The sequence below is a fragment of the Lycium barbarum genome, chromosome 7, assembly GCF_019175385.1.
Source record: "Lycium barbarum isolate Lr01 chromosome 7, ASM1917538v2, whole genome shotgun sequence".
NCBI lineage: Eukaryota > Viridiplantae > Streptophyta > Magnoliopsida > Solanales > Solanaceae > Lycium > Lycium barbarum.
Window position 1 is genome coordinate 111,863,650 of NC_083343.1, and position 22,991 is coordinate 111,886,640.

The 22,991-nt window shown below is 36.8% G+C and overlaps 1 protein-coding gene across 1 annotated transcript; it reads right to left on the reverse strand.

Annotated features, from left to right (window-relative positions):
- Positions 1-4,464: 4,464 nt before the first annotated feature.
- Positions 4,465-13,407, reverse strand: LOC132601747 (transcription factor bHLH162-like). The gene is made up of 4 exons (XM_060314812.1): positions 13,209-13,407; positions 10,583-10,891; positions 4,595-4,779; positions 4,465-4,507 (listed from the first exon to the last, which is right to left on the reverse strand). The coding sequence occupies exons 1-4, from the start codon at positions 13,350-13,352 to the stop codon at positions 4,465-4,467; spliced, it is 681 nt and encodes a 226-aa protein (XP_060170795.1). The 5' UTR covers positions 13,353-13,407.
- Between the last annotated feature and the right edge of the window lie 9,584 nt (positions 13,408-22,991).

A 22,991-nucleotide genomic window follows, 5' to 3' on the forward strand; every position in this document is an offset into this window, starting at 1 on the left:
GGAAATGATGGATGGATATCACATAAGAATTATTTTCCTTCTGTAGTAGCACACAGTGGAAAAGCAGTGCCAATTTCGGCTGAATTATTAAGAATTCAAGAAAACGCTACCCCTAAAATACTCCAAGTCCATATATTCATTTACTTGGCAACAACGACAATTGACTTATTACAAATGAATTTGACGGAAAATAAAGACACAAACATTACATTAGCGTTTTGGACAAGGACATATAACATGGGAAGTCCCCTAGGAAAATTTTGCCCAAAGCAGGACGACCTAATCATTATTCTTTTGGTCTCAATTTATGTGATATTATTTGATTGAATACGAAGTCAACAAAATCAAATCCATTAATACTTGTAATTCTAAAGAGCCTTAATTAATATTTGTGTGATTATAAATTATTTTAAATTACTTTGTAAAATAAAAAAAAGTAACATTGTTTTGAAATATATTACCCAAAAAAAATATGCGCCACATAAACTAAAAACATAATGAGAATTTTTGAGTTATGAATTCAATTAAGTCTAATGATGTTGGTACTTCTCAAGTCGTTCAATAAGTGCTCCCCTCTCCGCCTACATTTTAGCATTTTGTTTATCTCATCCTTCCTCCATATTTCTGTCATTCTTTGCGTGTTAAGATTACTAGCCTCAACTAGTTTATTATTGTTAGTAAAAGACATAAAATTAATTACGAAGAAGAAGAAAAATATTAATAACATTCCATGTTGATTGTCTTCCAAGCTCCCATCCTCAAAACTCCACCCACCCCCACTTTTGCCCTTAGCCACCGCCCCACGCCACCCCCTCGGCTGCCACTGAGCCCCAAACATTCTGCCCCCTCCCCTTCTCATTCCCCAACACCCCCTCACCTCACCCCACCTACCCATCTTCACTTTCATAGCATTTGCCTAAACTATTGCTCCTGGGACGATATTTTTTGTTTACTTACCAAACATGATATAAGTGACAAAATCATTTATTTTTCAGGAATAACAATTTTCTTCATACCAAGCACATTCATAACAATTATCAACAAATGAAACAGAGCTAAGATAAGTACTCTTCATCCCAATCTGAAAATCGAAGGATTGAGACTGACAACAAATACTAATCTGCATGAATGAAGATACTAAACAAGGAGATGATATTTTACATCTCAATTGTTTCTGTTATGAATGGGCCTGACCCAGTATTATCAAATAAGCCCAACACCAGGTTATGTGGCTATCTTTGGGATCCAGGTTGATAAATAGGAGGTTGGAGGGACAAATACGGTTATGCTGAATGTGAAGAAGAATTCTGTGTTCTCTCATCCCCTTTCTAGGAGTCTGACTTCTCATCCCCTTCTGATTACTATTTTATTTCTTCAGTTGTTTAGTAGTTTCATTTACATTTTACAGTTGTAATCTTCCAGTTATTGTGTTCAATATACTATCTAAATCCTTAGTGTTTATGTTGAGAAATTCGGGTTGTTACATTGGTGCTTTCATTGATTCGCACTCTATGGATTCCCATAGTCTTGGTTTGCTACTGCAAATACAAGAAAATTACTCGAGTATGTCGAAGAAACTCCAAGAAATCCATCTGTGTCTTTCTCGTATGTCTAGTCGCGCGATCTTGCCGCCAGCAGTGACGCAGGGAACCACCGTGGAAGATGCAACTGCGAGTGCTGCGACAGTATTTATAGAAGATTCGGCAACTGATTTACAATCTGTTGCAAAGTCGCCTATGCAGAGCTTCACAGACTCAGTTCTATCCTCGAATTATGCGGCGGGACGTTTCGAAGAGAAGCAGGTGATTGATGGTTGTCCCCAGCGAATTACATCCGACGAGCTATGTCAACTGGCACCTAAAGCGTTTACTATTCCTTTTGCTACCTTGCTCGTTGCTCCGGTTGTTGCAACTCAGGTTATTCATCCATCATGGAGCAATATCATGGACTCACATTTACTTCAATTTTGTGTTCAGCAATCGAAATACAAATGCCAGCCCAAAGCCTGCCAGGTGTTCGATGAAATGCTGTATCGGTATCGGTTCTTACAACTTCCATTTGATCCCGGTAAGATTATCGTAGATTATTCTTCATTTCATAAGCATTTCTATGGAGTTTTTCTTGTGGTCTCCAATCCTCTTAGCCATGTACTGAGTTGTGAATTTGAAAGAGCTGGGTTTGTTTCGGTGATGGCATTCAGGGGCTTCGTTTATGAACAACCTGGTAAACCTATCAAACTGAGTGAGCTTGATGTTCTATCCATGCCTTCAGAAGTGCAAGTCACTGGTGGATCTTTTGCAATAATCCATGGGTTAGTCAAACCACAACTAGTTTTTGCAACACCGTGTGTCCATGCTTTTCACACCAGTGATAGTGGGCGGGTTTATTCCAGTAGGGATGAGCTTGCAGTATCGATAGGGACAGTCCGACAATTCGTTGGCCCGAACTCTTGTGTTGTTTGCGATGTTTATTATAAAGTGTTTGTCATGAAGTTTGCATATACGATGTTTGTTGGACTGTCGGCTTGTGTATTTTTTGACAAAATTCAGGTGCCTACTCGAATTCCGTGGAATGGTGGTCGATTGGCTTCAAAAACAGCGGTGGAGAAATTTTGGGATACTTCTAAGCGTAAGAAGTGCTCTCTTTTGGAGGTATCCGCTGAATTCTGGGAAGTTGGTTGGTTGGATCTCCTAAGGAAGACACTCAATACTATCATGATTAAAAAGGGTCAAGAAAATGTGGTTGGACAGTCTTATCTGCAGCACCTGCAGGTGCAGCCCTTGGGACAACAAGACGGGAAGCTTTACTTTCAAACGTTGGCATCAACATATTATGAGTTGCTTGGGCCTCACATGCACACTCTATTTGAGTTGATCACTTATGCACTAGCTGCAGATGAGGAGGCCCTTCAAACAATTGAATTCTGGAGTTCAGTCCTTAAACTGGTTGGTCTGCAATGCTGCAACAAGAATTGCAGTTTGAGATGGATAAATTACTTGAGACATGATCTTAACAATCGAATATTCTCACCGGAAGAGGACTTGCTTGTTACTCTCCATGTTGTTCTTAAAAAGAGACGGACACAAATTGCAGCATTGATAAGGTTTGTAATGTGTGGGAAAATATCAGCTTTCTTTGGAGGGAGGGGTGTAATTACTGAAGTTAAAGACTACATAGAAATCCTACAAATACTCTCCAAGGCTAAGATGCTTGAACTTTTCCAAGGGAAGTACGCACATTCTCTGCTAGTTGGAGTTGGCTTAGTGGTCTTGCAACAAATTGGACCCGGTAATGCCATTGCAGATTATGCCATTAAATTTGCACTTCTCACACCAGAAAGGACTAAAGTGTAGGATCCCGGTCGGAAATGGTGTATTGTTTCCTTTACTTTGTCATTTGTTGCTGCATCGGCCTATGTCAGTTCTACATCTTCTACTTACCTTTCTACTGCTGAACGAGATACTCATTCAATGGCATTGACAATACGAGAAACTATATTGCCTTGGAGAAAAGGACTGGTTATATTGCTATTTTCATTGTCTGGTGCTAATCTGATGCGACACTTGCCCATGCCCATGACTATTCCAGTAAAATGTGTGCTCAAGTTTACAACAGATACATTTGGAGGCTATTTAACATACTTTTATTTTCAAGCGATGCCACGAGCAAGGTCTTATAATGGAGGTGATCACACCCTGTTTGTTGGATCCTTAACTATTTGTGCCTCTTATGCATTCCCAGGTCCTTCCATTTCAAGAGCAGATAATACATTACTCATTGATGAATATTTTAAGGTTAATCATGAAGTTTTGGTGGCACAATTCCAGCATTCATCAGTTTCGCATCATGATTTCAGTAGTGTTCTTGACTGTTCTGTTTTTACCGTGATTGCACAAGATTTGCTTAGTATATTTTCAACTCTGATTGAAGTGAGACAGCCACTTCCTAGCTGGTTCATTTTGGTTCAATCTGATAAGCTACACCAACTTATGACTAGGATACTAGTGGACATCAACATTTTCACTTCAATTATAAGGGAAAGAAATCAATGATGAGGTTCACCACTAAGATATCAGTATTACTCTACTCGAACCTTGAGGACAAGGTTCTTATTGAGGAACGGAGTATTGTTATGAGTGGGCCTGACCCAGTATTATCAAATAAGCCCAACACCAGGTTATGTGGCTATCTTTGGGATCCAGGTTGATAAATAGGAGGTTGGAGGGACAAATACGGTTATGCTGAATGTGAAGAAGAATTCTGTGTTCTCTCATCCCCTTTCTAGGAGTCTGTCTTCTCATCCCCTTCTGATTACTATTTTATTTCTTCAGTTGTTTAGTAGTTTCATTTACATTTTACAGTTGTAATCTTCCAGTTATTGTGTTCAATATACTATCTAAATCCTTAGTGTTTGTGTTGAGAAATTCGGGTTGTTACAGTTTCCATGTCTAATGAAAAATTGTTTCAGTTCCACAAAGAGCTAGGGGTTTCTTGAACATTTTGCATGCAACCATGCATGTTTGGATTTTGATTTCTTGTTGGTAATAACTCCTGTGCATCAAAATCTATCAATCCAGAGTGCATGTTTGGATTTTGACTTATTGTTGGTAATAACTCCAGTGCATCAAATTCTTTCAGTCCAGATTCAATTATGTAGTCCCATAAATGTAGTTGGGATTCCATATCATTGCTGCAAGATGGTCCATAAATCAACTCCTTCATCTTACCACACAGAGTTGTACTTCTAAATTCTATTGTTGAACTTCTGTTGATCTGCACCTAAATAGATCAAACATTAAATGTAAGTTTAAACGAATCTAGTTTGATTTGCAAGAAGTTGACACTTGACAACTTATGGTTTTTCTAGTACAGCGGAAGTCATTTTTTGAAAAATCATTATTTAATTTGCACTTCCTCTATCCCAATTTATGTGAAGGGATTCGGAGTACGAGGGTTAATATATAGACTTAATGTTGATTTTGAATTCGGTTATAAATTCTTCAATTTTTAGAAACAAAACTTACATATTTGAAAACTGCATGAAAAGCAATACAAGTCAACATTGCTAGTGATTCAAAATATTTAAAAAAACATTTGAGAAAATAATAGTAAAAGAAAATTCAAATTTGACTCCCCAAACGGTAGCATCTTCATATAAAATGGGACGACGGGAATATTAAAGATTAACATTAGATTTAGTAAACAAAATAGTATTTTAGTCTAGATATGAGTTAATAGTGAAGGAATTTTACTTCTATCCGAAGGTTACGGAATTTGTTTTCTCTCTTTTGGTTGAAAGTATCATCGTGAATAATATTTCAGGCAACAAAACTGTAAGATAATATTTTCCGTGATTATTCTCATTAATTCCATAGGTTAATATACATCCTTTACAACATAATTGTAGGCTACAAATTAGGAATTAATTTGACTAATTGATTCTAACATATGCTATCCTAAAATAGAAGATTACAAAATATTTTTGACTAAATATTTACATAATCTAACATACCTCCGCAGTCGAAGCGGTAGGTTTACGAACGGTTAGACTGTCCCGAAAATCATCAAATAGTATGCGCGGAAGACCTTTGGTGAAAATGTCGGCAATCTGATAACGGGACGAAACATGTAGGACACGAACCTCTCCACGTCTAACCTTTTCGCGAACAAAATGAATGTCCATTTCAATATGCTTGGTACGCTGATGTTGTACCGGATTTCCAGATAAATAAATGGCACTCACATTGTCACAATAGACCAAAGTTGCTTTACGAATAGGGCAATTGAGTTCAAGCAACAGATTACGAATCCAACAAGATTCAGAGACAACATTAGCAACCCCTCTATACTCAGCTTTAGCACTAGACTTAGATAGAGTAGGTTGGCGCTTTGAAGACCAAGAAATCAAGTTCCTAAAATATACACAATAATCCGATGTGGAGCGTCGAGTGTCTGGACATCCTCCCCAGCAGCATCTGTATATGATAGTAGTGACTGTAGAGAGGTTTTGTATAAATGTGTACCAAATTCAATCGTACCTCGAATGTAACGCAAAATGCGTTTTAATGCTTCCATATGCTCGACTTTGGGATCATGCATAAACAAGCAAACCTGTTGTACCGCGTACGATATGTCTGGCCCAGTAAATGTTAAGTATTGCAAGGCACCTGCCAGACGACGATACTTCGTAGGATCTTCATATGGGGCGCTCGAAGTAGCGCTGAGTTTTCCCTTTGTATCAACTGGTGTGGGGCAAGGCTTACATTGTGACATGCCTGCCCTGTCAAGAATATCCTCTGCATAAGAACTCTGAGACATGAATAGGCTATTTTTGTCCCGGGAGATGGCAATCCCCCAAAAATAGCTCAACGGACCCAAATCTTTCATTGCAAATTCCGTAGCTAACTTGGACATAATACCGAGTCTGAGAGAATCTGAAGATGCAGTTAGAATAATATCATCCACATATAACAAAATGTAAGCAGTATCTTTTCCACGACAGTAAGTGAAGAGAGAGTTGTCAGATGTGCTATGCGAGAAACCACTGGTTGCCACATATTCAGCAAAACGCTAATACCATGCCCGTGGTGCCTGTTTCAAGCCATAAAGATACTTACGCAATAGAGAAACATGATCAGGACGAGCCGGGTCCCGGAATCCCAAAGGCTGATACATATAGACAGTCTCATTCAAGTTGCCATGTAAGAAAGCATTCTTTACATCAAGTTGGTGAATGGGCCAAGAGTGAGATAAAGCAATAGTAAGAGCCACACAGATAGTTTCCGGTTTGACAACCAGACTGAAAGTCTCGTCACAATCAACACCTTCTCGCTGAGACCTGCCATCACCTACAAGACGGGCTTTATGCCTCTCAAAAGAACCATCAGATTTCTTTTTATGCCGAAAAATCCACAAAGATCGAATAATATTAGCATTTGAAGGACGAGGGACCAACTCCCAAGTCTTACTATCAATAAGAGCATTATATTCATCCTGCATAGAATTTTTCCAATTCGGGTCATTAAGTGCACCAACTGGATTCCGAGGAATAGGAGAGATGGAGGTGGTGGTGGCACTTAAGGCTTGATTTTTGTATTTCAAATTGGGCTTAAATATCCCATTTTGACTACGTGTAGTCATGCGAGTAACTGGTGGCAATGTAGGTGAGATGGGGCTGGCAAGGACGGGACTGCTGGCAGGAGAGAGTGGGGCCGCGCCAGGAGAGGGAAGAAGCTGTTGGGCAGCTGGGGTGGTGGAAGCGGCCTGCTGGACAGGCGACAAGGGAGGAGAGGAAATGGGTAGGTTCGGGTGTTGGGTTGCAGGAGGGGGAGCGGGCCGTAATGGCTGCATTTGTGGAGCATTGGCCTGGTCATGCAACAAATGTATTCTTAATGGGGAATTATCATCACCCAAAAATTCATATGAGGTAGGAGTTGGATTATTTATTTTTGAAAATGGAAAAGAGTTTTCATCAAACCACACATGCCGGGCTATGATTATTTTTCGGCTCGATAAATCATAGCGTTTGTACCCCCGATGATTGGAAGGATACCCTAGGAAAACACACGGAGTGGACCTAGATTGTAGCTTATGAATTTGTGTGCAAGGGAAGAGAGGAAAGCATAGATAACCAAAAACTCGGAGATGAGAGTAGGATGGATTCTTTTGATAAAGAATCTGAGTGGGTGTCTTATATGCTAAGATTTTAGAAGGGAGAATATTGTGTAGGTACGTTGCCATGGCCAAAGCGTGATGCCAATAGGAGGGGGGCATAAATACATGGGCAAGGAGTGTACGAACAATATTGTTTATGGATTTAATTTTTCGTTCTACCTTACCATTTTGGGGTGAGGTGTGCGGAAAAGAAAATCGAAAAAGCATCCCGTTTTGTTCACAAAATTTATGAAAAGGACCATTATCAAATTCACGCCCGTTGTCACATTGAAATGTTTTGATTTCTTTTTCAAATTGAGTGCGAATGAAAATCCGGAAAGACAAGAAGATACCATAAACTTGGGACTTTGTTTTGATGGGAAAAGTCCAAAGAAAATTAGTATAATTGTCAAGAAATAAAACATAATATCTGTGTCTGGAAGAGCTAAGAACAAGTGAAGTCCATAAATCACTGTGAACAATGTCAAAGGGCATAGTAGTAGTTGAAAGAGAGTCATAAAAAGACATTTTAATCAATTTCCTCAAAGGGCAAGAATGACAAACATTGTTTCGAGCCTTATTACATTAAAAAAAATTATTACTACGTAAAGAACTAAGAATTACATCCCCCGAATGACCTAAACGGGAGTGCCAAATATGAGGAGAGATGACGGTAAAAGTAGATGATGCGGAAGAGGAAATGGCTCGATAATTTTTGGAGAATGGATAAAGATCACCCGAACTCTCACATCTCATGAGTTTGCTCCCTGTCCGTAAATCCTTCATAGAAAAACCAAAAAGATCAAATTCAACAGAAACCATATTATCGATAGTAAATTTACGAACGGAAATAAGGTTTTTGATGAGTTTAGGTGCATGTAAAACATTTTTCAGGTTTAGGGAGGGATTGACTTGAAGGGAAGTATGACCACAACCATGAATCGAAATCATGTTACCATTACCAACAACAATGCCATTGTTTTTGCTCATTTGATAGGAAGACGAGAGAGTACCTTGGGAGTTGGTCATGTGAGATGTGGCTCCGGTGTCCATGTACCAATTGTTGTCATCGGGCGGATTCAAGGACATTGTATGCATAGCCTGATCAATATCCGTGGGCACATGCCCACCATGCTGTGGTGGAGGGGCTGCCGAATAGAATGATTGGGGAGGGCGAGCACCGAGAATGCCCTGCTGCGACTGGGCTGGGCTGGGCGTGACTGCTGCCATCCGCGAGGCTGCTGCCACCCTGTGGTGGGGTAGGGACACGGTGGAGTGGCCCACAGCTGTGGCCCCCAAGAAGCCCAAGGAGGGAAAAACCAAGGCTGGGCAGGAGCTCCTTGGTGCTGCGACGCGGCGGGCAGACTGGTCTGGTGGTTGTTCCGGTTGCCCCCGCTGCTGTTCTGGCCATTCCCACCACGGTTGTTGTTGCGGTTTCCGCCGCCACGACCGCGGTTGTTCTTCTTTCCACGATTGTGGGAATTTCCTCGATTATTGGAGGTATTTTCAGAATTGTTGGGCTGCCCATTAACAGAGAAATTATGAGAATTAATATTGTGGGAAACGAGAGCAGCATTCGAACCTGATTCGTGAATGGCGTCCTTGCCATTTCTATCTTCCTCAAGTTCGAGCATCGACCGCACAACGTCAAAGGATGGGAGAGGAGTATGGTGCTGCACCATTATTCGAAAAGTCTTATATTCTTCCGATAACCCACGCAGAAGACGGAGCACAAGACGTTCGTCGGAGACTTTGTGGCCGACGTTGGCGAGGTTGTCTGCAAGAACCTTGAGCCTGGTACAGTATGCTTTCACGTTCGGGAAATCCACCAATTTGGTGTTTGTAAATTTGGCATCAAGAGCAAGAGCCCTAGCCGATTTGTTGTCCTGGAAGAGATGAACAAGGCGATTCCAAGCCTCGGCTGCGGTGTCCTCTTGATGAATGATGGTGTTGAGAAGATCATTCGATATCGTACCATATATCCATTGTCGTACAATGTCATCTAGCCGTTCCTATAGAGCCTTTGCAGCAATTTTTTCGGTTGCGGTTGTTGGGGATGGGACAGTGGAGGAGGCAGGAGGTAATATGTGATCAATTACCAAGTTTGCTCGGCAATGGAGCTTGAAGAGGGTAGCCCAGTTATTGTATTGGCTTCCTTCATAGTCAAGAACAATAGGAATGCACGATTTGATATTGGTGATTGTAGTTGCAGGATGCAACTTGGACGTGTCAGCCATGGAGATGAGAAGAAGGAAGGGACGAAGAAGATGAGACGAAGAAGATGAGACGAAGAAGGTGGGCGGCTGCTAGGGTTGTAGAGACCTAGTCTGATATCATGTAAGATAATATTTGCCGTGATTATTCTCATTGATTCCATAGGTTAATATACATCCATTACAACATAATTGTAGGCTACAAATTAGGAACTAATTTGACTAATTGATTCTAACATAGCTATCCTAAAGTAGAAGATTACAAAATATTTTTGACTAAATATTTACATAATCTAACAAAAACATCAAAATGAGGGACTCATTTGTCTATAAATATTTATTCAAAATTTTAAATAAGTGTTTGTCTATCAAATTAACTGATTATTTCAACTTCAAATTTGAAATATGAAATTTGAAGCTTGAACAACATGAAGTTTTAAGAGTTTTTTAAGTTTTCACTCACAAAATTTCAACTTAATTTTCATGCACAAAGACAACTTTATATACCAGGTTTGTTGGCAAGAGCTATAGCAGCTTACCTTGTAATTGATTCTGAAACATATGCCCCTTTTCAACTTTACTACAAATACTACTTCTTCTTTTTTTTTCAAATATCAACAGACTCAATATGTCCAAGCTCCAACTTATTTTTAGAATGTTTCCCAAAAAAATATTTTCCATTATTACCAAACACACCCTTATAATACCATCATTACCTTTGTTTCATGAGAAATTTGCAGTGTAGAGTTTCCATTGAGTTGAAAGCTGGTATACACAACTTCAACACCTTCCTCATGGCATAATCGAATGATGTTATCAAAAGTGGCTAAATTATCAAGGCCAGTTATCAGAACCACGATCATGTTTGGACCCATTTCATGGAATTCGATCTGAGGGCGTGCCTTAGTTGTCTTTGAGCCCATTTTCAATTGTTCCAAGTGCTTCTTCTTCTTCTCCAATTTCTTATCTAAGCTAGCTATGTACTTCTCTGCTGCATGTACTTGATCAGGCACTGCCACTTTGTCCTGCAGCACTCAAATTGTAAATGATGCATATATAAGAAATATAGTACATGCATGTAGATCGTCGGATCCAGGATTTGATGTTTATGGGTTATGTATTCTAGTTCTTTTTGAGTTGCTTGCTAGGTCCTAAATAAATAAAAAGTTAAGACAAATACTCTATTTTTTAAGCTTTATGGGTTCAACTTTTAAGGTTCTTAGCATTGAACTCAGGGGGAAGCCAAGTGGGTGGAAGTGGTTTCATCCGAACCCCTTTCGACAAAAAATCACACTGTATATACAAAATTAATTATTGTTTAGGTATATATAGTAGATGTTGAATCGCCTTGGCTTCTTCGCATGCTTACTTTATTATTATACTTTGAACCACTAATTGAACCCGACATACTTTTAAAGTTATGGGTTCATATCCATTATTTATTACAATTTTAGTAGATTTTTGTATATAAATTTATACTCTGTGCTAAAAATGTTGAATTCATATGAAGTTATGAACCCAGCACCCATAAACTGCATCCACTCTGGAGGCTGGCGTCTGCATGCATGCAAATGATGTTATTCCTATGGGAAAACGAAAATAATTGGATGCATGCATGATCTCACTCATAAGAGTTGGATGGTGATGGAACAATGATCTCATCTCAAGATGGATTCAGAATTTTAGGTGGTTCAACCTTTATTTTTTTTAATCATTGAACCTTTGACATTTTTAAAAGTTATGAATTCAGAATTTAGTACTAACTTTAAATTTTAGTGATTTCACACGCGCGCGCAGACACATATTGCTTCAGTGAGTAAAAGATGTTTAGTTCAGCTGAAACCGTACCTTCTTATATAACTAGATGTGCCACTAATTCAGAAAAAGTTAGGTGTCAAAAAGAGATCAATTTCTGAAATTTTTAGTTTGTGGATGTAAACCTAGAGGTTATGAACTCTAAAGCAGTAGCAGATATAGCTTATATATGTTAGATTTTGCATCTGTTACTGCTACAGTTTTCTAGAATAATTAGTTGTTTAGTTGTAGAAGAAGTCTAATAGTTAATTTAGTATTATAATATTCAGTTTTTCAGTTTTAATAAGAGTCTAATACTTTTGCTGTAGGAGGAGTCTACTGCTCTATTTATGTGCCTATATAAAGGCTTATGATTACTAAAATTTATATGAGACTGTTTTTATTCATATTTCTACCTTGTTGTTTGCATCTTCTCCAAAAAATCATAACAGTGGTATCAGCACCTTGATTGATCTTAATGGGTCTGAGCATTCATTGAAGAAGAAATACTTTCGATCACTTTTAACTCATACCTATTTTCAACTCATTTTAACCCGTGCTTATTTTTAATGCTTAGGGCTATTTCCAACCTATTTTAACACATGCTTATTTTTAACTCTCAGGGCTATTTTCAACCCATTTTAACCCGTGCTTATTTTTAACGCTCAGGGCTATTTTCAACTCATTTTAACTCGTCCTTATTTTTAACACTGAGGGCTATTTTCAACCATTACAAAGTTTAATCCATAATACTTTTAACCTTATTTTTTCAACCATGACAAGCAATAGTCACTCTTTGAATGTCTCACAAACCTTCACCGGTGAAAACTCTCATATTTGGTCAGTGAAGATGAATCAGTTCAGCAATTTTAAAATGTGTAAGAATAAGTCTCTTTCGCTTGAAAATCAAAGTTACACAATTGCTTTCAATCCATGGAATAGAAAAATTGTCACTGAGAAATAGTTGAAGCATGTGATGAAAAAATGCAAGAAAATTGAGTTCAAGAAGAAAGGCTCATGTTATCGATGTGTGCAAGTTCAAAAATACCAAAAAAAGAAATTCACAAGCACAAATTGCTAGAGTCGAAATTAAGGAGGAGCAACTTTTCTAGATTGCAGCAACAGAAACAAGGAGGAGTGTTGGATTTTGCATCTGTTACTGCTACAGTTTTCTAGAACAGTTAGTTGTTTAGTTGTAGAAGAACTCTAATAGTTAATTTAGTATAATGTTCAGTTTTTTACTTTTAGTAATTGTCTAATACTTTTGTTGTAAGAGGAGTCTACTACTCTATTTATGTGCTTATATAAAGGTTTATGATTAGTAAAATTTATATGAGTTTTTATTCCTCTTTCTACCTTGTTGTTTGCATCTTTCTCCAAAAAACTATAACAGTGACCACTCACATGTTCAAGGTTTTACAGTATTTCAATATAGAACATGAATATATACGTACAAAACTACTAATATTTTAATAAATATAATATTTTGAACTCATAATAATTTCAAAACCTCGATGAATTCAGTAGTAAGAAATTTAAAAAACAAACCTTAGACGTAGAGGCATGAGCAGGGAGCATGGAATATAGCTGGTTAATGAGATAATTCATATAAATCCTTCTATTTTTCTCCACATACTTCCTTGCCAATTTTGGACCTGCCTTAGCTGATTTAGACCTCCGGCTACTTTCCATTTTTTCTATTGAGTACTAAGTATTTTCAGAAACTTTTTTCTAGATGTTTCTTTTAAACGTTTTGCCTATTCATTAGTACTTTAGTTCCCAATAATGTAACTCCTTTTATAGATTCCACCAAATCGTTCTCTCTTGGAGGTCAACAAAAACACGATGCATTAAAACAATAAGCTGGTGACGTCACCAATTAGAACATCATGTAGTTGTCATATTTCTTATTCTCTGCTCAATAAAATCAAAATTTGAAATTTATGGATTCCTAACAACGACTTCAAGGTAACGCTATAAGATAATAAATGAGTTCACAAAAGGCTACCGAGGCCTATGTTATTACATACTCCATTAAAGTTAAGAGCTGCTATCACTCTATGACTACTCTGATTTGGAATATTTCCACAAGATGGACATGATACCCAATCACCTTGCTAGTAAAAAACAGCTACAGTATATATATTTACATATATTTCTAATTTTATTAATCATGCATTTTTTCTAGTTGGAGTGGAAAAAGATTTTCACCCTTTGCACTTGGAGTTGACGTACTTATTATGAAAGTTGAAACACATGCGTTTTAGTCTTTAGTCTTTAGTCTTTCTTTTTGTCTTTTTTGTTTTAGTCTTTAGTCTTTTTTTTTTTTGTTTATTTTGGGATGTTGTTGAATTATATCACGCGCAGAGCCGACAACTATATTGAACAGTGTAGGAATCTAGCTACTTTTGATTGTTATTGTTCAAGTGCGTGCTGAAAATCTTTTTGTTTTACAAGTAGCTTTCAAAACTAATGTTTCTCGTAAAAAATATTTTTCGGAAACATAAGTAATTTTCTTACTTAATACAGTTAAAAGAGTAATTAAATCAATATATACATAATAGATGATATAGTCCTTGAAGTAAAATACTAAATTCATCTGACTCCTGTGTCAAATTTACTTATAAGAGGACTTGTAATAATAGATTGACGTTGCTCCGGCAAAAATGATACTTATGCACATAGGTCAAAATGTCACACCTATCTCTTCCTTCTTGTGGCCCACTCACTTATGGACTTGATGAATCGAGTGTTCAAATCTTTCCTTAATCGTTTCATTATTGTCTTTATTAATGATATTCTGATGTATTCGAAAAGTCGTGAGGAATATACAGGTCACTTGAGAATAATCTTGAAGACACTTGAGGAGAACAAGCTTTATGCAACAAAATTTAAGTATGAGTTCTGGCTTAACTCCGAGGCTTTCTTGGCCATGTGGTGTCTAGCAAAGGTACTCCCTCCGTCCCAAACATGGATACACCCTTCCCAAATGATAATAAAAAAATAGCAACCCACAATCTAAAGAATTTAACAAGTTACTAAGAAATCTCGCATACACACGACATTCATACCAAACAGAGAACAATCACAACTTCATGCACGCCAATAATGTTCTAAGATTATGATAAACGTGCTCAATATTCTTAATTTAAACAAATTTCATAGTAAAATCAAAGAGCCGTCTACATACCTTGAGAAATTAGAGGCGTGAAGGGTGTGTGTGTACTTGAATCGATTTAGGGCCAATGGAAGTACAAATGGTGAGATTTGGAAGGGGTTGTCACTACAAGAAAGTGGAGATACGACGACACTTTATAAATGTCGTATTACGTTGTTTAAATGTCGCAAATTCATTTACCGACATTTAATTTACATTTGAATCAAATGTCGTAAATTGCTGTGTCGGAAATTTTCTGACATTTAGGTAAATGTCGGTAAGAAATAAACGACATGTAGGTAAATGTTGGTAAGAAATAAATGACATTTATTTACGATATATTTAAAATGTCACTTAATTTTTCCAACATTTAGATAAATGTCGGTAAGAAACAAAGTGACATTTATTTATGACATATATAAAATGTCACATAAAACTTCTGACATTTAAATTAATGTTAGTAAAAATTTTACGACATTTACTTGTGGTCTTTATAAAATGTCACATTGAAATCTGACATTTTGGTCAATATTATTAAAACAAATTTATGACATTTATGAAATGTCCTATCCACATTTATGTGAATGTCAAAAATTAATGACATTTTAACAAATTTTTTCCAATGTCGTATTAAAATTTCCAATATTTCAATTAATGTCGATTCCATATTAAGATACGTAAAATAAATGCTTTTTTAATATCATAACCGAAGAACAAAGTAGCAAATATAGAAGTACTTTACACAAATTAACAAATAGAATGAATTGTTCTCTCAAGTAAACACAAATCTAACTAAATCATAAAAGATATATTTAACATATTAACTATGTTAAGATCTCTCCTAACTCGAATAAATTTCCTTAACTTCCAGAATGATTTCTGCAACAAAACTTTGTGAAACCACCTCTTCACAAGTCAAGCTATTCGTTGTCAATAATTGATCTCACTTTCTTCAAAATGCTGCACAAGAAGTTCACATAAAAAAAAAAATTATAGCCATATAATATAATAAAGAAAAAAGTGTATTATTTCATAAAGAAGATCCACAGAGAAATCCAATCCTAAGCCCCACACCTGCAAATGCATTAAGAAATTCGCTACAACTAAAACAATCTTTGAACAATAGTGTATTATTAATATAAAATCAAACAAGAAAACATTTGGTGCAATTTATGAAAATCTTCACTACAATGAACACACGGAAAAGAGGGGGAAAACGAAATATAAACGAAACAGAAGAAGACATTAAGAAAAAGATGCAAAGGCTATTAAGAAGAAGAAGCACACACCCGATAAATTGATGAAGAGAGCCGCTTAGTTCCGTGTAATTAAAAAGAGAAAACTTAGCTTTTGGTGAAAAATTGGAAATTTAAATTCTCTAATTTTTAATCCACGAACCAAATAAGGTGTTGAAAAAATTAAATACTTTACCAATAATTAAAAATCTTTTGGCAACGTTAACAATACATTGTTGCAAATATATTTATACTTTAATTTATCTATGTACCCATAAAAATATTGTAACAAGATTAGAATGTTTGAAAAGAAAAAGAAAAAGGCTCATGGCTAAAAGGTTATTATACAGCATAACTAAAGTTTCATTTGTTTTTATTAAGATTAAGATGTGAAACTGAATATAATTTGAATATTAAAATATGCATTTACATTTAGATGTTTAAATTTGAATAAACATTTGAATATTAAGATCTGAATACTAAATAATTAAGACTCTATATTTCCAACATCTGAATTTAAAACTTGTCTTTACTTAAAATTTATATTAATATAAAATTCTAATAAATATTAAATTCTTTAATACTATTATTGTAAAATTCGTACGTCAAATTTGAAATATTTAAATTTTCAATTAATTTTAAATGCATATGTTTCTTAGATTTTAATTCTTTATCAGTATGGTACAATTAGTTATGGATCTATTAGTAATTTTTCAATAATTTTTGTGTAACGCACAAATTTTAATACTAATTACTTTTAGAAGAATCAAATATTCAATAGTTCTGTTTTTATAATTTTATAATTTACCTTTTAACTTACTTAAACAAATAATTTTAACCACATTTTTAGTTCCAAACTCTTTTGTTATACAGTCAAACCCCTTTATAATTGTCATTGTTATAACAGTATTTGACTATTATGACTTGATTTTTTCTGGGACCAATTTTTCGTGTTATATTTAACTTCTCTATAACAACATTCTACCTATAACAGCAGACAGCAGTGCCTTATAGTAGTACACTCTTTGTAAAATTATCTCCTTTTTGCTAAAAGTTTGGACAAAATTCTTCGCCAATTCAAGTGTTATATTATCAATAAGAGACTGGAATTTACGAACAACCTACAATTGTAGAATTCTTACGTCAAATTTGAAATATTTAAATTCTCAATTAATTTTAAATGCATATGTTCCTTAGATTTTAATTCTTTATCGGTATGGTACAATTAGTTATGGATCTATTAGTAATTTATTAGTATTTTCAATTTTTAATTAATTAGATATGAAAATCTATTGAGATTTTAAAATTAACAAGTTTATTGTTTTCGTTTGTATGTAAAAAGTACTAAAAAATAATTATTTGCGTACTTTTGTTTATAACAGATAAATGGGATCTAAACATCAAATGTTAGTATACATACATAACAGCATCTCACTATAGCAGCCATGAAATTTTTGGAAAAACGTTGTCGTTATAGAGAGGTTCGACTCTATATTATAGTTATATTTATGCACTTAATAATTTTTTTCCCTAGAGTTAAATATAAAGAGGGGCAAACGCTCAAATATATATCCGAACTATATGATTTAGAATAAATTTACCCACCGTTAAAAGTGTCTCCTTTTTACTTTTGTTATTACCAAAATGACTCACTTTTGCCCTTTCGGGCTAACGACAATATCATAAAGGGCAAATTTAGATCATTTGTAAGTTCAAGAGGGCCAAATACCTTCAATCTCTACCATAGATGTCAAAGAGGAAAGAGAAAAAGCCCGAAAAAGAGCAAAAAAGAACATAATCTTGGACACGATAAACAAATAAAATCGCATCGAGGTTCTAATTGTACAACTTTGGTATGATGTCCTTAGAACTTGGATTCATGTAGAACATCTCACCACCATATGAAGATGGTATATAGGGCAAATCTGGATCATTCGTAAAATCATAATTAAGTTAGGATTAAAGGAAAAAAGAGTCTATACGTTTAATTAATTAAATTGATGTACTTTGGCATGTATTTTTCCTTTTTAAAAAGTTATTCATAGTTAGTGACTTCTTAATTACCTTTCATTGGATTTAAATAAATTGTTTAGGGTGCAAGGTTTAAATAAAATTGCCTTGAACTTTGTGAATTATCTGAATTGGTCCTTGAACTTTATGAACGGTCAAAATTTTCCCTTTATATATGTTGTTGCCATTAGCCCAAAGGCCAAATTTAGTCATTTTGATAACAATGAAGGTAAAAAAGAGATACTTTCTCAAAGGAAGATAAATTTGCTCAAATCGTATAGTCAAGGGCAAATTTTGGACCTTTGCCCTTTAAAGGGTCAAATTAATTTTAAAAGATCTAGGTTTCCAACATTAGATGTAAATGACGGTAAGAGACTAATAGTATGACATTTGAAACAATTAGAGACTAATAGTATGACATTTGAAACAATTGTCACAATATATTCGACATTTTTATGAACATGTCATGACATATTCGACATTTGTATCAAATGTTGTTATTTTAACGACATTTTCGCTAAATGTCGTTAAAAACAACGACATTTTGCAACAAATATCATTGTTTTAGCGACGTTTTACACCAAATGTCATTGTTTTTATGACATTTTTCACCAAATGTTGTTGTTTTTACGACATTTGGCATCAAATGTCATTGTTTTTATGACATTTGTTCATAAATGTCAAGAAATTCTTTATTTTCCGACATTTCTTTCAAATGTCACCAAATAAATGTCGTTGTATCTCTACTTTCTTGTAGTGTGTGCTCTTTAAAGGTCAGTTGAGCGAGAATGTCGCTTGAAACCGATGTTTTGAGATTGTCAAGAAGTGTAACAGTCGGAGGTTCAGAGGGGGAAAAGTGAAACATAAGAGTTTCAAAGTTTCTTTTATACCCGTGCAACTTGCGGTGAGAATGCGGTCGCATTTGAAGTTTGCGACCCTGCATTCACTCCGCAAGTTGCCCTTCCTGACGAGGCCTTGACTGAGAGATGCGATCGCATATTTGAGATGTGGAGCCGCAAAGTGCTCGCATCCTCAACGTTTTTGCATTGGTTACTGGCTAATCACTGGGCTAAAGTTGGGGCCGCAAACTACACCGCATCCACAGATGTGGTGCCGCATGTTAGTCGCAACTTCGGGATTACGGTGCCGCATGTTAGTCGCAACTTCGGGATTTTTCTTACTTCTCTGATTTTTCAATCTTCCCAAGAGTCGTAGGTGTTTCCACTCCATTTTCCTAAGACTTTGTATCCTACACACTCAAACAAAAGTTAAGAAAAAATGCGAAAATAAAAGCTTGAATCGGCTCCCAAGAAGCGCTTGATTTAACGTCGCGGCATGATAGTTTTACCTTTTTCATGGTTCATTGAGGTTGGTGATCTCAATCGTCGTCAATTCATTAGGTAAGCCCAAGTAGTGCTTAACCCGCTGCCCATTCACTTTGAAATGCTCTCCATCCGGGCCAACAATTTCTATTGCTCCATGGGGGAACACTTGTGTTACTTCAAAAGGACTGGACCATTTGGATTTTAATTTTCTGGGAGACAACCGGAGCCTTGAGTTGAACAATAACACACGATCGCTGGGGCTAAATTCTCTTTGCAAGATCTTCTTATCATGGAAATGCTTCATGCGGGTCTTGTAGAGTAAAGAGCTAACATAAACTCTAAATCAGAATTCATCCAGCTCATTAAGTTGTTCCAACCTCAAGTTTGAAGCATCACTTCATTCTAGATTCAACTTTTTCAAGGCCCACAATGCCTTATGTTCAAGTTCCACCAGAAGATGACAAGCTTTGCCAAACACCAATTGATAAGGAGACATGCCGATTGGTTTCTTGTAAGCCGTTCGATAAGCCCATAGAGCATCATTCAACTTCTTTGACCAATCGGTCCTATTCGCATTTACCGTTTTAGAGAGTATGCTCTTTATCTCCCTATTTGACACTTCAACTTGTCCACTGGTTTGGGGATGGTACGAGGTGGTAATTCTATGCTTGACTCCATACTTCTCAAGAAGAGTCTTGAATAATCGATTGTAAAAACGAGAGCCCTCATCACTAATGATTGTCCTTGGAGTCCTAAACCTTGAGAAGATATACTTATTCAAGAATGCGGTAACACTTCTTCCTTCGTTAGTAGGGAGTGTGATGGCTTCCACCCATTTTGACACATAGTCGACCACCACAAGGATGTACTTGTTATTGTAGGAACTCATAAATGGACCCATAAAATCAATTCCCTACACATCGAACAATTCAACTTCAAGAATTGATGTCATTAGCAGCTCATGCCTTCTTGAGATGCCCCCATGCCTTTTACATTGATCACAAGCTTTCACAAAGTCATGGGCCTCTTGAGATATTTTTGGCCAATAAAAGCCACTTTGAAGAATCTTCGTCCTTAAGCTACTATACTGTCCACCAACCGGTGATGAGTGACAAGCCTCAATAATAGGCATCATCTCCACTTCAGGAATACACCGCCTTATGATGTTGTCGGCTAATACTCGAAATAGATATGGCTCATCCTAATAGAACTTCCGGACATCACTCAAGAACTTTTTCTTTTGGTAGAAATTCAAATTTTCTGGCATAATGTCACTAGCATGATGTTAGCAAAGTCGGCATACCACGGAATCATATCATGTTACCCCGCCATCACTTGCTCATCTGAAAATGATTCATTGATTTCAAGGCCATCTGATGGACGCCAACCTTCTTCAAGGCTAGACAAATGGTCCACCACTTCATTCTCACAACCTTTCCTATCCTTGACTTCGAAGTCAAATTCTTGCAATAAAAGGACCCAACGTATTAACCTTGGCTTTGTATCTTTCTTTGCCATGAGGTAACGAAGAGTCGCATGATCAGTGTGGACAACCATATGGGTTCCTAACAAGTAGGCAAGAATTTCTCCAAAGCAAAGACAATGGAAACAAACTCTTGTTCGGTGATCGTGTAGTTCATTTGGGCACTATTGAGAGTCTTGCTTGCATAGTAAATTGGATGAAAGACTTTGTCACGCTTTTGGCCAAGCACGGCTCCCTTTGTAAACCCACTAGCATCACACATGAGTTCAAAAGGCTTAGACTAATCCGGACCAATAATGATAGGTGCCGACATGAGTTTCTCTTTCAAACAATTAAAAGCCTTTAAGCAAGCATCATCAAACCCAAATTTTGACTCCTTCTCCAACAACTTGCATAGAGGATTGGCCACCTTTGAGAAATTCTTTATGAACCTTCGATAAAATCCGGCATGATCAAGGAAACTTTGGAAACCTTTGACAGACATAGGAGCAGGAAGCTTAAAAATGACTTCAGTTTTGGCTTGATCAACCTCAAGCCCCTTCTCCGAAATTTTGTGCCCCAATACTATGCCTTCTCTTACCATAAAGTGACATTTCTTCCAATTGAGAACCAAGTTCGTTTCTTCACATCTCTTTAATACTTGGGCTAAAGTCCCCAAGCACTCAGTAAAAGAATCCCCAACTACGGAAAAATCATCCATGAAGATTTCAATGGAATTCTTAACCATGTCAGAAAAGATGTACATCATGCAGCGTTGGAAGGTTGCCGGTGCATTGCATAACCCAAAGGGCACTCTTGAAAGCAAAAGTCCCATAAGGACAAGCGAATGCTGTTTTCTCTTGATCTTCCGGGGCAATAGTGATTTGATTGTACCCGTAGTAGCCATCTAGAAAGCAATAGTAATCCCTTCCCACAAGCCTAATAGAGCATTTGATCCATGAAAGGCATTGGGAAGTGATCCTTCTTTTTCCAATGATTCAATTTCCGATGGTCCATGCACACTCTCCGAGTGGTAACCTTACAGGTTAGAATCAATTCATTCTTGGCATAGTGATTCCACCCTTTTTGGGCACATATTGGATCAGACTAACCCATGGGATATCCGCTATTAGGTACACAACACTAACATCCAACCACTTGATGATTTATGTTTTCACAACTTCTTGCATAGGAGGATTCAAACTCCTTTGGTGCTCAACAATAGGCTCACAATCTTCATCAAGTTGAATTTTATGGGTGCAAATTCTGGGAGGAATCCCTTGGATATCCACCATACACCACCCAATTGCCTTTTTGTACTTTTTCAAGATCGCCAATAACCTCTCTCTTTGTTCTTCCACCAACTGGGCAAAAATTATCACGCGCAAAGTGTTGTTTGGTCCAAGGAATTCATACCTCAAATGTGAAAGAAGAGGTTTGAGTTCCAAGGTGGGAGGATCAATGATAGAGGGCTTTGCGGGAGGAGTTTCACGATTTTCTAGATCAAGATCAAGCTTTCTCGGATTTTAGTGGTATGACCTCAACCCAACCAATGCATTAACCGTTTTCTCAAATTCTTCATTATTTCCCCCATCATAGTTCATCAAGACCACCGCAAACATCTCACCTACATGTTCATGCTCAATGGTTGACTCCATAGCTTCATCAATTGTATCAATAACTGACACCGCACTCATGTCTACCGGTTGCTTCATCGATTTGCAAATATGGAAGGTGTTCTCTTTATTATTCATTCTAACTTTTAGGTCACCCCTCTCCACATCTACAAGAGCAAGCCCCATAGCTAAGAAAGGGTGTCCCAAGATTATGGGCACCTCGAAATCAACTTCACAATCCAAAATCACAAAGTCAGCCGGAAAAATGAACCGGTCAACTCTCACAAACACATTATAAAGAATACCCACCGTTTTCTTCATGGCTCTATCCGCCATCAACAACCTCATTGTTGTGGGTCGGGGAGTGCCCAAACCCAACTTGTTAAAGCTAGCAAGCGGCATCAAGTTAATGCTCCCTCCAAGATCACATAAGGCCTTTGCAAATTTGTACATCCTAATAGTGCAAGAAATAGTGAAAGCTCCGGGATCTTCCTTCTTATGAACCAAGGCATCTGTCACAATAGAG